Raw genomic sequence first — 12,455 nt, forward strand, 5'->3', positions numbered from 1 at the left:
TTAAAAGGGATGGGAGGCAGTTAATTCGGTTGATTAGGAGAGGGTTGTGGGAGTTGAGAGGGAGCGAGGGAGCGTGTGGGTAGGAGTAGGAGATCTTAAAGTGTTCTGAGGAGTTTTCTAGAATTATATTATCTAGCCATTGTTATATGAAACTAAGAATATGATCTAAGAGCCTGTACACATGAAACCATTACGCATTTAAAAGTCCTCTAGTTTAAATAAAGCTTTCTTAAATGTTATATTAAAAGTGGATGTGCCTAGTTATTCCAGCTACGTAGAATCATAGAATCATAGAATCATAGAGTTGGAAGAGACCACAAGGGCCATCCAGTCCAACCCCCTGCCAAGCAGGAAAGTTGCTTCTAACTCAAGAATCCTAACTCAAAGGGGTTGCGACTGTAGGGAGGTGGTTAGACTAAACCTGAGGAGCAGGAAAATAGTTTAAAACCTCAAGGTCAAGCCCAGGGAAGACAAGTGCCAGGAGGAAGGGCCACAACGTAGCAACAGGCTGTGGATGTGAACCTTAGGTTAAAAAGGGAATCCTTACAGTGAGCACAAGGTGGTTCCTGATACACTTGTCGGGAGTTAGAAAGGATACTGAGCCGTGTTACGGCAATTCGATTACTAGCAGACCCCAAACTTAAACAGGCAGTTTATTTGGGGCGCAAGAAGGATAGGTGGGTTGTTTAGGGAATAACCCATTTCCTTCAACACTCTGATAGAGTTATACAAAGAGAGGCACATTGCTTTTGGGTGGGATCCGCACATATTAGGTGGGATCATCGAAAGTTTTTGTGACAACGCCGGGACCGTCATAATAATTGGTGACAACGTCCTGGGTTTGTCGCAGCGGTCCTGGAGGTATTGCAGTCCTGAGCCGTTTATAGGTTTAAAGCATCACTTTGCATTGGGCCTGGAAACTAATTGGCATCACTTTCTCCTTTTGAGAGGGGAGGCACTGCTGATGTAAGGGAGGAGGAAACAAGCAACTGAAGCAGCCCCTTCAGAAAGGCAGGAGAGCTTTTGACTTTGGTTAACAGTTGTAAATAATTTGCTTGTGCTTTTATTTTATTTTATGAAAGTGCCCATGGGTGCATTTGATGTTATATAAACCAGTTCCTGCTTGAGGCTCCTTGCACTGGCAGCCCCTGAGTTAATTGCTTAGGGAAATTGCCCGTTTCCTTCCAGAACAAGCTGTCCTCAACCCTGACACTGGAAAAATCTATTTAATTGCTGGATTGAAATACAGCTTCCGCATTCGTTTAAAAATAACAACAGCAGTCGTAGTAGTAGCAGTAATTGAATATGAGCATTATTTTCCCAGATTGTAAATGCATAAGGACTGTTTTGTTTTTGTTTTTTAAATAAAATCCCTTTTATTGTGGGCAACCTGGCCAGATGGGTGGGGTAAACACATCAATAAATTTGTGTGCGTGTGCAATCCACATCAAAATACACACAGCTGCAGTAATGGATAACCTAATGGTCCGACCTAAAGCTCTCCAGACAACTTCCAAACCCAAATTCAGCGGCCACTTGCCTCTTAAAAATTGTGCTCCATAGACTTGCATACTCCCACAGCTAATGGCAGTTGTTATTATTATGATCATTTATTATTATCATGATAATCAATAATAATAGGCTACATAAAACCACCTCAAAGCGGCTTGTATAAATTTAAAAAGCCTCTTGAGTGCATGTGCTCACAGTGTTTCTTTTCTTTAAAAATGTTTAGGGGTACTCTCATTTTGACTCAAGAAAACCACCATTTTATAGTTCAAATTGGAAAAAATAAATACAGTAAATGGACAAAAGTACAAAGATTTACAAAATGATTAGGGGTATGCGTACCCCTGCATAGCCCTAGAAAAAACCACTGTGTGTGTGTGTCTGTTTATATGTATGCGTGTGTGCGTGTATAACTTTAAAAGCTTTTTGATTGTCCGTGTGTGTGTGTGTGTGTGTGTGTGTGTATTTTGTGTATATATTGATTGTGTATGTCTGGGTGTGTGGGGTTATATCAGGCATCCCCAAACTTTGGCCCTCCAGATGTTTACATCTGGAGGGCCGCAGTTTGGGGATGCCTGGGTTTTATATATATATATATATATATATATATATATATATATATATATATATATATATATATATATATATACATACACACACACACACACACACACACACACACGCGATCAAGGGGCTTTTTAATTTTTTACGAATTATATAAGTAAATAAACAAAAAAAACCACCCCACAATATTTAAACCATGCGGATAGCGACAATCACAACAACAAAAGATGAGCTGCTCTAACAGCCCGACGACACTCCGCAGCAGAAGAGGGCGCGTGGCTCTTGAGGCTGCGTAGCTCTATGGGCGCGCGAGGCGGGGAACTTTGCCCAGGCTTCTTTCTCCCCGGAACCTTTCGGCGGTGCTTGCGGGGAGCGGGGGAAGCCTCTTCGAGTCGGACCGAGAGCTGGCGCTCGGAGACGGAAGCGCTGCTCCGCCCCAGAGGCGATGATGAGTTTCGAGTGGCCCTGGCAGTACAGTTTCCCGCCCTTCTTCACGTGAGTCCCCCGGCTCCCCTCTTGACCCCTCCCCAAAAACAGCAGCACCAACAACCCCTTCCTCGGCCTCACGCTTCAATCCGCCAGCCCCCTTAGTCCGTGGGGTGGGGTGGCGGGTGGGGTGAGCGCACCCTCTAAAGCAGCCCGTCGGAACACAGAACGGTAGAGTTGGAAGGTGCACACCAGGGTCATCTAGTCCAACCCCCTGCAATACAGGAACCTCAGCTGGGCACGACTCGTGTATGATCTAGTTGGGGGTTGGGCTAGATGACCCTCGGGGGTCCCTTCCAACTCTGCGGTTCTGTGAGTCTAAGGCCCACAGTTGCTCCTGCTGCTCAGGGCGCCCTGTTTGATGCTTGGCTGCTTTTTGTTTTTGTTTTCCAGAAAGCACCGAACTGGTGATGCCCTTTGACACCCAAGATAGTTGCCTGGTCCAAAGGGAAGCTGGCCCAAAAGCTTTGTTTTTTTTTCACTCTTACCAGTCCATGCTGCTCTTAATTGTTGGTAATAATAATAATAATAATAATAAATTAGTTAGACTCCACTCATCTGGCTAGGTTTCTCCAGCCACTGGGCGGCTCCCCACAGAATATTAAAAACACAATAAAACATCAAACATTAAAAACTTCTCTAAACAGGGCTGCCTTCAGATATCTTCTAAAATTCAGGTAGTTGTTTATTTCCTTGACATCTGATGGGAGGGGGTTCCACAGGGTGGGCACCACTACCGAGAAAGCCCTCTGCCTGGTTCCCTGTAACCTCACTTCTCACAATGAGGGAACCGCCAGAAGGCCCTCGGAGCTGGACTTCAGTGTCCAGGCAGAACAATGGGGGTGGAGACGCTCCTTCAGGTATACTGGATCAAGGCCGTTTAGGGCTTTAAAGGTCAGCACCAACCCTTTGAACTGTGCTCGGAAACGTACTGGGAGCCAGTGTAGATCTTTCAGGACCGGTGTAATATGGTCTCAGCAGCCATTGTCCCTATTTTTCATGTGAAGCACATCTGTTGGCCAGCTCAGGGGAAGAAGCAGCGGTTGCTTCGGCCAAGGGGCTCTGAGCTCTCCCCAGCCACGCGGCTGGACCCAGAACGTCATCACCACCAGGGTTTTCTGACAGGAGATGGGAAGTTTCTAATTCTTGATTCTGTTTTGGAACTTGCTTAGCTGGATTCCTGAAATGAACTGATCAAGCATGGAGCTATAGCTGTCCCTGTGATTGTGTTTAGGTTGCAGCCCAATGTGGACACGAGGCAGAAGCAGCTGACGGCTTGGTGTTCCTTAGTGCTTTCCTACTGCCGCCTCAACAAGCTCTACACCATGACTGTTGCAGAGGCGCAGGAGAGCCCACTCTTCAACAACTGGAAACTGCAGCGTATCCTTCCTCCCCCTAGCCTGTGACTGTGTTACCTACCCTGGTGAGCAGGCAAAGGAGTTTTGCTGTTTCTTTAAGATGAAATGCTGCCTGCTGTCATGGAAGAACAGTGCACAGTTCAGGCTTGGAAAGCAGTTCAGGCTTGCAGCAATTGTTAGTTGGGTTGCTGCACAAGTATAGAACAAGGGAACGCGCACAGAATGACATTGCATTTTTAAACAAATGCTTTTTTCTAGGTCAGCAGCTCTATCCTTATCTTGGGCCAGAACAGCATGTGAGTTCTCTTTTAGCCTTTTTAGTTTTGCTGAGTAGAAGATAAGTTTTTGCTTCTCAAACTTGTTTTATACTCATTTTTCTTTGAAATGTCATCCCTCTGTATTGCAGTCTGGGTCATTGCTGAGCAGATGTCCTCAAAATATTTGTTGCCCTGTTGGATCTATTAAAAACAGAGGGACTTAGATGACAGTAGCTGACATTTCCTTGTGGGCGAATTGTATCAGAATACATTTCAGTTACACAGAATATCTCTCTTTAGTTCATTAAAAAGTAAAGGTAAAGGGACCCCTGACCATTAGGTCCAGTCGTGACTGACTCTGGGGTTGCAGCACTCATCTCGCGTTATTGGCCGAGGGAGCCGGCATACAGCTTCCAGGTCATGTGGCCAGCATGACAAACCAGAGCAGCACACGGAAACACCGTTTACCTTCCCGCTGTAGTGGTACCTATTGATCTACTTGCACTTTAACGTGCTTTCGAACTGCTAGGTTGGCAGGAGCTGGGACGGAGCAACGGGAACTCACCCCGTCGCAGGGATTCGAACCGCCAACCTTCTGATCAGCAAGCCCTAGGCTCTGTGGTTTAACCCACAGCGCCACCTGCGTCAAAAACGCCACCCATGTTAAAAAGTACAATGCAGCTATTTTACTCTTACTATAAAATAGGTGGTTGTTTTTCTGCAATGACCTACCTTGGTTTGCTTTTGTGCTGCGTTGATCATAGAATCGTAGATTTGGAAGAGACCACAAGGGCCATCCAGTCCAACCCCCTGCCGAGCAGGAAACACCATCAAAGCATTCTTGACATATGCCTGTCAAGCCTCTGCTTAAAGACCTCCAAAGAAGGAGACTCCACCACACTCCTTGGTAGCAAATTCCACTGCCGAACAGCTCTTACTGTCAGGAAGTTCTTCCTAATGTTTAGGTGGAATCTTCTTTCTTGTAGTTTGAATCCATTGCTCCATGTCCGCTTCTCTGAGCAGCAGAAAACAATCTTTCTCCCTCCTCCATATGACATCCTTTCATATATTTGAACATGGCTATCATATCACCCCTTAACCTTCTCTTCTCCAGGCTAAACATACCCAGCTCCCTAAGCCGTTCCTCATAAGGCATCGTTTCCAGGCCTTTGACCATTTTCGTTGCCCTCTTCTGGACGATGGGTTTTCTTACTCGGCACTGTATTAGGAAGCCAATTTTGCAATGTAAATTCAAGGTGGAATCAAACTTCTGCATAGTTTTCCTCCCCTGCAACATGGAACTTAATTACTTGAATCGTCTCAAACTATTTGCTCTGCAGGTGCCTGCTTTCTGCACATGTTTAGGGTTGCCTTAGTGGATCTGTTGAGAGGTTGGTGGATGGTTCTGCCTTTCAAGCAAAGGGTTGAGTTAATGTCATTTTGACCCCTTCCAGCTCAGTGACCAAATTCTGAGTTGGGTTGGCTGCATGCTTGGCTTGATGGGGAGGTTACCATATCTGCTGCATTACTGCAGCAAAGAAAAGAGTCATCTCCTTGAGAAACTAGAATGCTTCAACTGTTTGCTTCAAGCACAGTCACTGAATTTAATAAACATGACTAACTGTGGTTCGTCAATTTCAGTGGATCTGCTCTGAGTAAAATTCAGTTGAACACCGCCACCCCTGAATTCTGAGACCAAAACCTTTCAGGTTCCTTTAGTTGTCCTAAGTTGAGTGACTTGTCCCACTTTGTATTACTTTCTCGACTTCTGTACAGTATACCCTTTTCCTATCCTGTGCAAGTGACTGTTTCCTTAACTGTGAAACAGGAAAGCTCCCATTGGAATCCATCATTGTGGTGTTAGAAGAACTCAGGAAAAAAGGTGGGTATTGGTTTGTGTTGACTTTGAGTTAACTTTGCGTTTACTGTTTTAATCCAGTTCTCATTTTTAAAATGCCAGGCGGGGGCTAACAGCTGGCATGGGAAACAAAAGCACCTCCCTTACAGAAGTAAAGGTGGGTCAGCAAATGAAACTTCTCGGCCCATAAGACAGTTTGAACTTCCTTTTTATCCCGATTGGGGGTAAGGAAAGCAACCGGCCGTCACTGAGAACAGGGATAAAATGATGTGATTTTGAAATGGTAACAGAAGTTTTGAGAACTCTAGATTAGCCTGTTTCTGAAATGTTGAGATGTATGATCTTTTCAGCCGAATATAAAAATGGGTATACAATCATCAGGAGACGTTTTAAGTCAATATTCTGAAATTAAATAAATAAATAAATGTTACCCCACCCCACCCCAAAGCTGGAAGTTTCCTGACATCAGAAAGTTTGTGCTGTTTAATTTTTAATGATACACTTCAAGCTGCAATTTCTGGTGGGATCTTTCTCTGTTTGGTGGTAGGATGGGGGGAAACTGTGTACAATGCTGTGCAAAAGGGTTATATGGGTAGAAGATCATGAAACTTGAGGGTCATATAAATCCCTAATCCCAAAGATGTTTATTTGGCGGCAATTCTCATCAATTTCAGTGAGGTTCACTTCCGAGTAAGTGTGACTTAAATCACATTAATGTTTTTGTGCACAGACTCATCTTAGAAGTAAGCCGGGTTGCTGGGTTAGAGGATGAGGAATCGACTTCTTACACAGGAGAGATTCAGTGTCTGTTGTCTTAAGTACAAGTGGGCCCTGATGTTATGTGAGTGTTCTGCTTCATTCCAGGGAATCTTGAATGGCTTGACAAGAACAAATCTAGCTTTCTGATCATGTGGCGGCGTCCGGAAGAATGGGGCAAGCTCATCTATCAGTGGGTAAGAGCAGGTTCTGGACTGTATAACCCAGGCATCCCCCAAACTTCGGCCCTCCAGATGTTTTGGACTAAAATTCCCATCTTCCCTGACCACTGGTCCTGTTAGCTAGGGATCATGGGAGTTGTAGGCCAAAACATCTGGAGGGCCGCAGTTTGGGGATGCCTGGTATAACCCATATTGATTAATGATGCTCCTGGAAACTATTAGTTGAGGTCATGGAGCTATGCTTGGATCAGCTCCTTCCTCCCCTCCCACATTCTGAAGTTTCACCAGGCATTCTCCCCCCCCCCCCCAGTGTTAAGGGCTAGAAAGTTGCTGTTCTTTTTCCCAGTGAAAATTGAGATTCTTGGGACATTTTTTTTCCCTTGCCTGACATGCAAATTCCGGCCCAAGCAGATTGCCTGCATTGAGCCTTGATGAACGGCTTTGCAGAGCTTGAAAAGTAAGAAAAAGGCTTCCAGAGATGTGGTCTTTGAGAAGGAAATTAACCACGGCATCTGTTTGGTTTTGATTTTTGTTTTCCAATAAGAATATCTCATTTCTTCATGGGCCGCTGGACTGTTTCTGAGCACAATTTTAAAAATGCTGCTGTTTTTTTTTATCTTTGAAGCCATGCACACGTTGGAAACTAAAAACATGTCATCTCTTGCGTGAACCTGCCTGCCTCTGAAGGTTGGGCGAATGGTGTTTTCAATGCAGGCAACCCACAACTCAAATGTTCTCCTGGAGGAGGCTTGCCTGGCATCTATTCTAATGTATTGTCAGTGCCAAATGTAGAAGGCCTTCTGATACATTGCTCAAACTGTGTGTGTTTGTTTTTTCTCCTCTGTTATTTTTATTGCTGTGTTTTGCTGCTCTGCTACTGATTTTCCCCCCCTTTTACGAAAAGTGTTGAACATTTTTCTTTGTTTTTATTGACTTATTGATCTGAGACTGGAAAATTGATAAATGCGGGTCAGAGTTTTAACATTCTCTTTCCCCCCCTCCCTCTTCTGTTCCCAGGTGTCAAAGAATGGGATGACCAACTCAGTTTTCACATTGTATGAGCTATCCAATGGCGATGACACAGAGAATGAAGGTAGCTTTGCTTGCACCTGGTGGATTTTGCATTGTAGTGTAGAAACGGCCAACCAAATGATCAAGTGGTTGGAGCAACTCCTGTAGGAGGAAAATCTACAACCTTTGGGTTTTTTCTAGTTTAGGAGGGGAAAGGCGAGTAAGGCTGCATTATGCACAATGTGGATAAAAAGAGGAAAACCTCTTTTTCTCATAATACTAGAACCCAGGGTCATCCAATGACAGACAGAAGGAACAAGTAGGTAGCCGTGTTGGTCTGAGTCAAAGCAAAACAAAAAAAATCCTTCAGTAGCACCTTAAAGACCAACAAAGTTTTTATTTTGGTATGAGCTTTCGTGTGCATGCACACTTCTTCAAATATGAGGTGCTAAGGATAGCTTGATCATGCATAATGAGATAAGAATCCAATGTCTTTGTTCATCCCAGGTGGCTCCATGGTTTTAAGCTTGGTAATGAGTTCCAATTCAGAAACTTCTGAAGCCCTTGCTTTTTCCCCGCAGGACCAATTGCAGTCATCAGCAGTCGTTAACAGCCATCTACAGGTTTACCACTCCCATCAGCCCTTCACCCATTCCCACCCACCCACCACCACCCTCTGTATATACATAAGGGTCTGACTTCTGTTTCAAGTGTATCTGAAGAAGTGTGCATGCACACGAAAGCTCATACCAAAATAAAAACGTTGTTGGTCTTTAAGGTGCTACTGAAGACAGAAGGAAGTATTTCTCGCCCCAGTGCATGGTTACACTATGGAACTCTCTACCACCAGATGTGGTGGTTGCTGCTTATTTTGTGGAAGCATTGATGTGTGGTTGCCATATCCCTCAACCGAGGCTGTTTCCTCCTCTCCTAGAGTTCCATGGCTTGGAAGAAGCCATGCTTCTCCGCGCGCTGCAGGCTCTGCAGCAGGACCACAAGGCTGAAATCATCACCCTGGATGACGGGCGGGGTGTCAAGTTCTTCTAACCAACCTTCTCCTCTGGCTTTCCGGTCTTAACTGAGCAAAAGTGTTTTTTTGGGTTGAAGGGCTTCTCTGTGCTCCGGTTTCCTTGCGTCAAAAGGCCAAAACGGCAACGTGTTGTCTTGGCGGCTCGGCGTCCGACTCTGGGTTTCTTCCCCTCTGCTGCTTCTGTCCCTTTTGAGGGGTCGTGGTGTTCTGAAGATGCTCTGAATAGATTTGTAGAGGACCAGAGCGTTCGCGGGGTGCAGCTGACACGAAGCAGGTGTGGGCTCTTTGGGTTTGGCCTCCCCAGTCAGGGCACACCACGGACCCTGCCGCTTGCAGCTGTGAGCCACAAAGTTGGGATCCAAAACCTAGTAGTCTCCCTCCAGCAGGGCAGGAGGCCATGCAGACTGGGCTATCCACAGCAGGATAAGGCATTGAGGACTTTAGGCAAAATTAAACCACACTATTTACAAGAATAGTCCTGTGTGCTTGTGTCTCTGTATGCATGTGTTGTTCCCCTGGGGTAGTTCAAGTCTTTATTCTCTCTTCCCCCACCCCCTCCCCATGACTCACATCACCTCTTGTCATTTTTTAGCCTCACACCAGCCTCCTGCACATTTTGGCATTTAGAAAGTAGAATTGATTGTAAACCAGTGGCTTAAAAGCACTCACAAAAAGGAACATGGGAAATAACATTATCTTGGCTGGTATGGTGTTCTGCCCAGGGAGGATCCCAAGGCATACTTTGTTCCAAGAGGTCCTTGTCAGGCCATTTCAAAGTGTTCCCAGAACTGGGTCGATTGCATACTTCCTGGTCTGCTTGTAGCTACTTGCAGCCATGCGGTCCCGCCAGGTCAGCATCAGGAAAAGAATTAACTGACAATCCGGGGAGAAGAATCAACTGACAGACCGAGGAGGACTAACTTTCTGAGCCACTGTGTCCGTCAAAAGGCCCCGTTTCAATTTCATGGCATCCTCTTCTGGCAGGGGTCAGCAAACTTTTTCAGCAGGGGGCCGGTCCACTGAACCTCAGACCTTGTGGGGGGCCAGACTATATTTTTTTTGTGGGGGGATGAACAAATTCCTATGCCCCACAAATAACCCAGAGATGCATTTTAAATAAAAGCACACATTCTACTCATGTAAAAACACACTGATTCCCAGACCGTCCGTGGGCCAGATTTAGAAGGCGATTGGGCCGCATCCGGCCCACGGGCCTTAGCTTGCCTACCCATATCTTCTGGTGTTGAAATCTTGTCACATCAGGCTCCTGGCCCACTGAGGAAGAATATGGAGACCTTAAAAAAAAAGAATAATGGCAGCCATATTATCCCATAAGGAAAATCCAGAATGATACCTTTACTAGACTAAGCAAAACATTGCAAAATAGCATGTAGTCTTTTGAGTTCTCCAGAATCCTTTGTCAAGTTTGACACTTAAGGGGTGGTTAGGACACAGAGTTTTCTGATTCCTTTAAAGACTAGCAGGTGCTATTGTGCCACAAACAAATGGAGGTGCATGAAGTGTTGCCCTCCATTGGCAGATAAATGCGTGCACTTCTGTAAAAAGGAGAAAGCTTGTGAGCCAGGTCGTGGAAAGCGTGTCATGAAAGTACCTCTCTCTGAGGATGCCCAGTGACTTTTTTTCTTTTCATAGAATCATAGAGTTGGAAGGGACCCCGAGGGTCATCTAGTCCAACCCCCTGCAATGCAGGAATCTCAGCTAAAGCATCCATGGCAGATGGCCATCCAACCTCTACTTTAAAACCTCCAAGGAGAGTCTACCGCCTTCTGAGGGAGACCGGTCCACTGTTGAACAGCTCTTCCTGTCCTTGAAATGAACACAGTATTTCTGCTGATGCAGCCTAGAATAAGCATTAGCTCTTTTTTTGCTGCTGCGTCACACTGTTTGCACATGTTAAACTTTTGGTCCACCAAGACCCCTAGATCCTTTCCACATTTACTGCAAGTGTCCCCCATCCTATATTTGTGCGTCTGGTTCATCATGCCTAAGTGCAGAACCTTACATTTGTCCCTACTGAAATTTGTTTTGTTAACTTGGAACCAGCTCTCCCGTCTGTTAAGGTTTTGTTTCAATGCCAAATACGTAGTTCGTTTATTTTTCACAGACCTCACGTGGAGAGTAGGGCTGGGCAATACCTGGTTTTCAACACTGTCATATATCGCCAGCTAAACACCGCAATATACCAATATTTCACAAGGTCTGAAATAAGGATGGAGCTAAGTAGAGGCACTGACTAGCTTCACACTTTCCCCCACATTGTGATTTTTGCATAGCGCGCACACACACACATCATGATTCGCGATATATTGCCAAGTCAAAAATTATGAAACCGCTATGAAAGATACGGACTTCAAACCGGTTTTGGACGATATATTGCTATATCACCCAGCCCTAGTGGCTTGCAATGGGTGTATCTATATTACATCTTTAATTTTTAAGCTAGTTTCAAATCTTTCAACACCCCTAGCTCCTGAACAGGAGGAATACCTTGGGTCATTGAAGTTCCGTGATAAGTAGGAGAAAGAATTCCCAGTACTGTTTGAAACTGCAATGTTCAAAAGTTCTCCGTTTCCACCCGCTAACAGACCTGCTCCTGGCTCATGACCTCTGACACCCTCGAACAGGACCCTTGTGCTGTTGTTTAGGAATCTTGTGACAGCAGAGATAAGAAAGGATAAGATAAGGATAAGATAAGAAATGATGCTCTTTTTGCATCCCTTGAACTCTCTGCCTTGTGTGCTATTTATTTAGCTGTAAAAGGCTGCCCACTGAAACTTGCCTTTAAAATGACATTTATTAAAAAGCCAGAAGCATTTTTGATAGGGATTTTAGGACAGGACTTGCCAAGAAAAACAAGGAACTTATTTATGTATGCTACAACAGCGGCAAGAGTCTTATTGGCGCAAAATTGGAAGAATGAGGAAATCCCAACGAAAGAACAAGGGCAAGAAAAGTTGACGAGTTATGCAGAGATGGCAAAGTTAACACAGAGAATGCGTGAGAAAGACAAAACCGTGACTTTAAGGAAGAATGGGAACTTTTCACAAATTCCTTAAAAAGACAACAAAATGACTTGGACTGCTTGGCAGGTTTTGAATAAACATTCACAAGTTTACTGGTAGAACACGTGGCAGATAAAGTAATGATATGTACAAATTTATAACATGCAGAAAATAATAAAGGTAAAGGGACCCCTGACCATTAGGTCCAGTCGGGACCGACTCTGGGGTTGCGCGCTCATCTCGCATTATTGGCCGAGGGATCCGGCGTATAGCTTCCAGGTCATGTGGCCAGCATGACAAATAATATGTATTGACAAATCAGAGAGGGGAGCTGAGGGAAGTCTCGAGGGGGTGGGAGAGGGAGGGGAGGGAATAAAAAAGGGAAATGTAATGGATTATATTGATTGACAACTTGTTTTGC

At 44.9% G+C, this 12,455-nt stretch overlaps 1 protein-coding gene across 2 annotated transcripts; it reads left to right on the top strand.

Annotated features, from left to right (window-relative positions):
• Window positions 1–2,486: 2,486 nt before the first annotated feature.
• Window positions 2,487–10,793, top strand: VPS25 (vacuolar protein sorting 25 homolog). 2 transcript variants are annotated; one of them, XM_088656399.1, is made up of 6 exons: window positions 2,487–2,568; window positions 3,794–3,939; window positions 6,003–6,056; window positions 6,897–6,985; window positions 7,988–8,063; window positions 10,665–10,793. In XM_088656399.1, exons 1-6 carry the CDS (start codon window positions 2,519–2,521, stop codon window positions 10,670–10,672), a joined length of 423 nt encoding a protein of 140 aa, XP_088512525.1. In that variant the 5' UTR covers window positions 2,487–2,518; the 3' UTR covers window positions 10,673–10,793. The 2 variants fall into 2 exon arrangements, with proteins under 2 accessions (XP_088512525.1, XP_034992943.1); XM_035137052.3 differs by lacking the exon at window positions 10,665–10,793 and adding an exon at window positions 8,916–9,484.
• The last annotated feature ends 1,662 nt before the right edge of the window (window positions 10,794–12,455 follow it).

The sequence above is a fragment of the Zootoca vivipara genome, chromosome 12 (genome assembly GCF_965207765.1).
Source record: "Zootoca vivipara chromosome 12, rZooViv2.hap1.1, whole genome shotgun sequence".
Classification (NCBI taxonomy): Eukaryota; Metazoa; Chordata; class Lepidosauria; order Squamata; family Lacertidae; genus Zootoca; species Zootoca vivipara.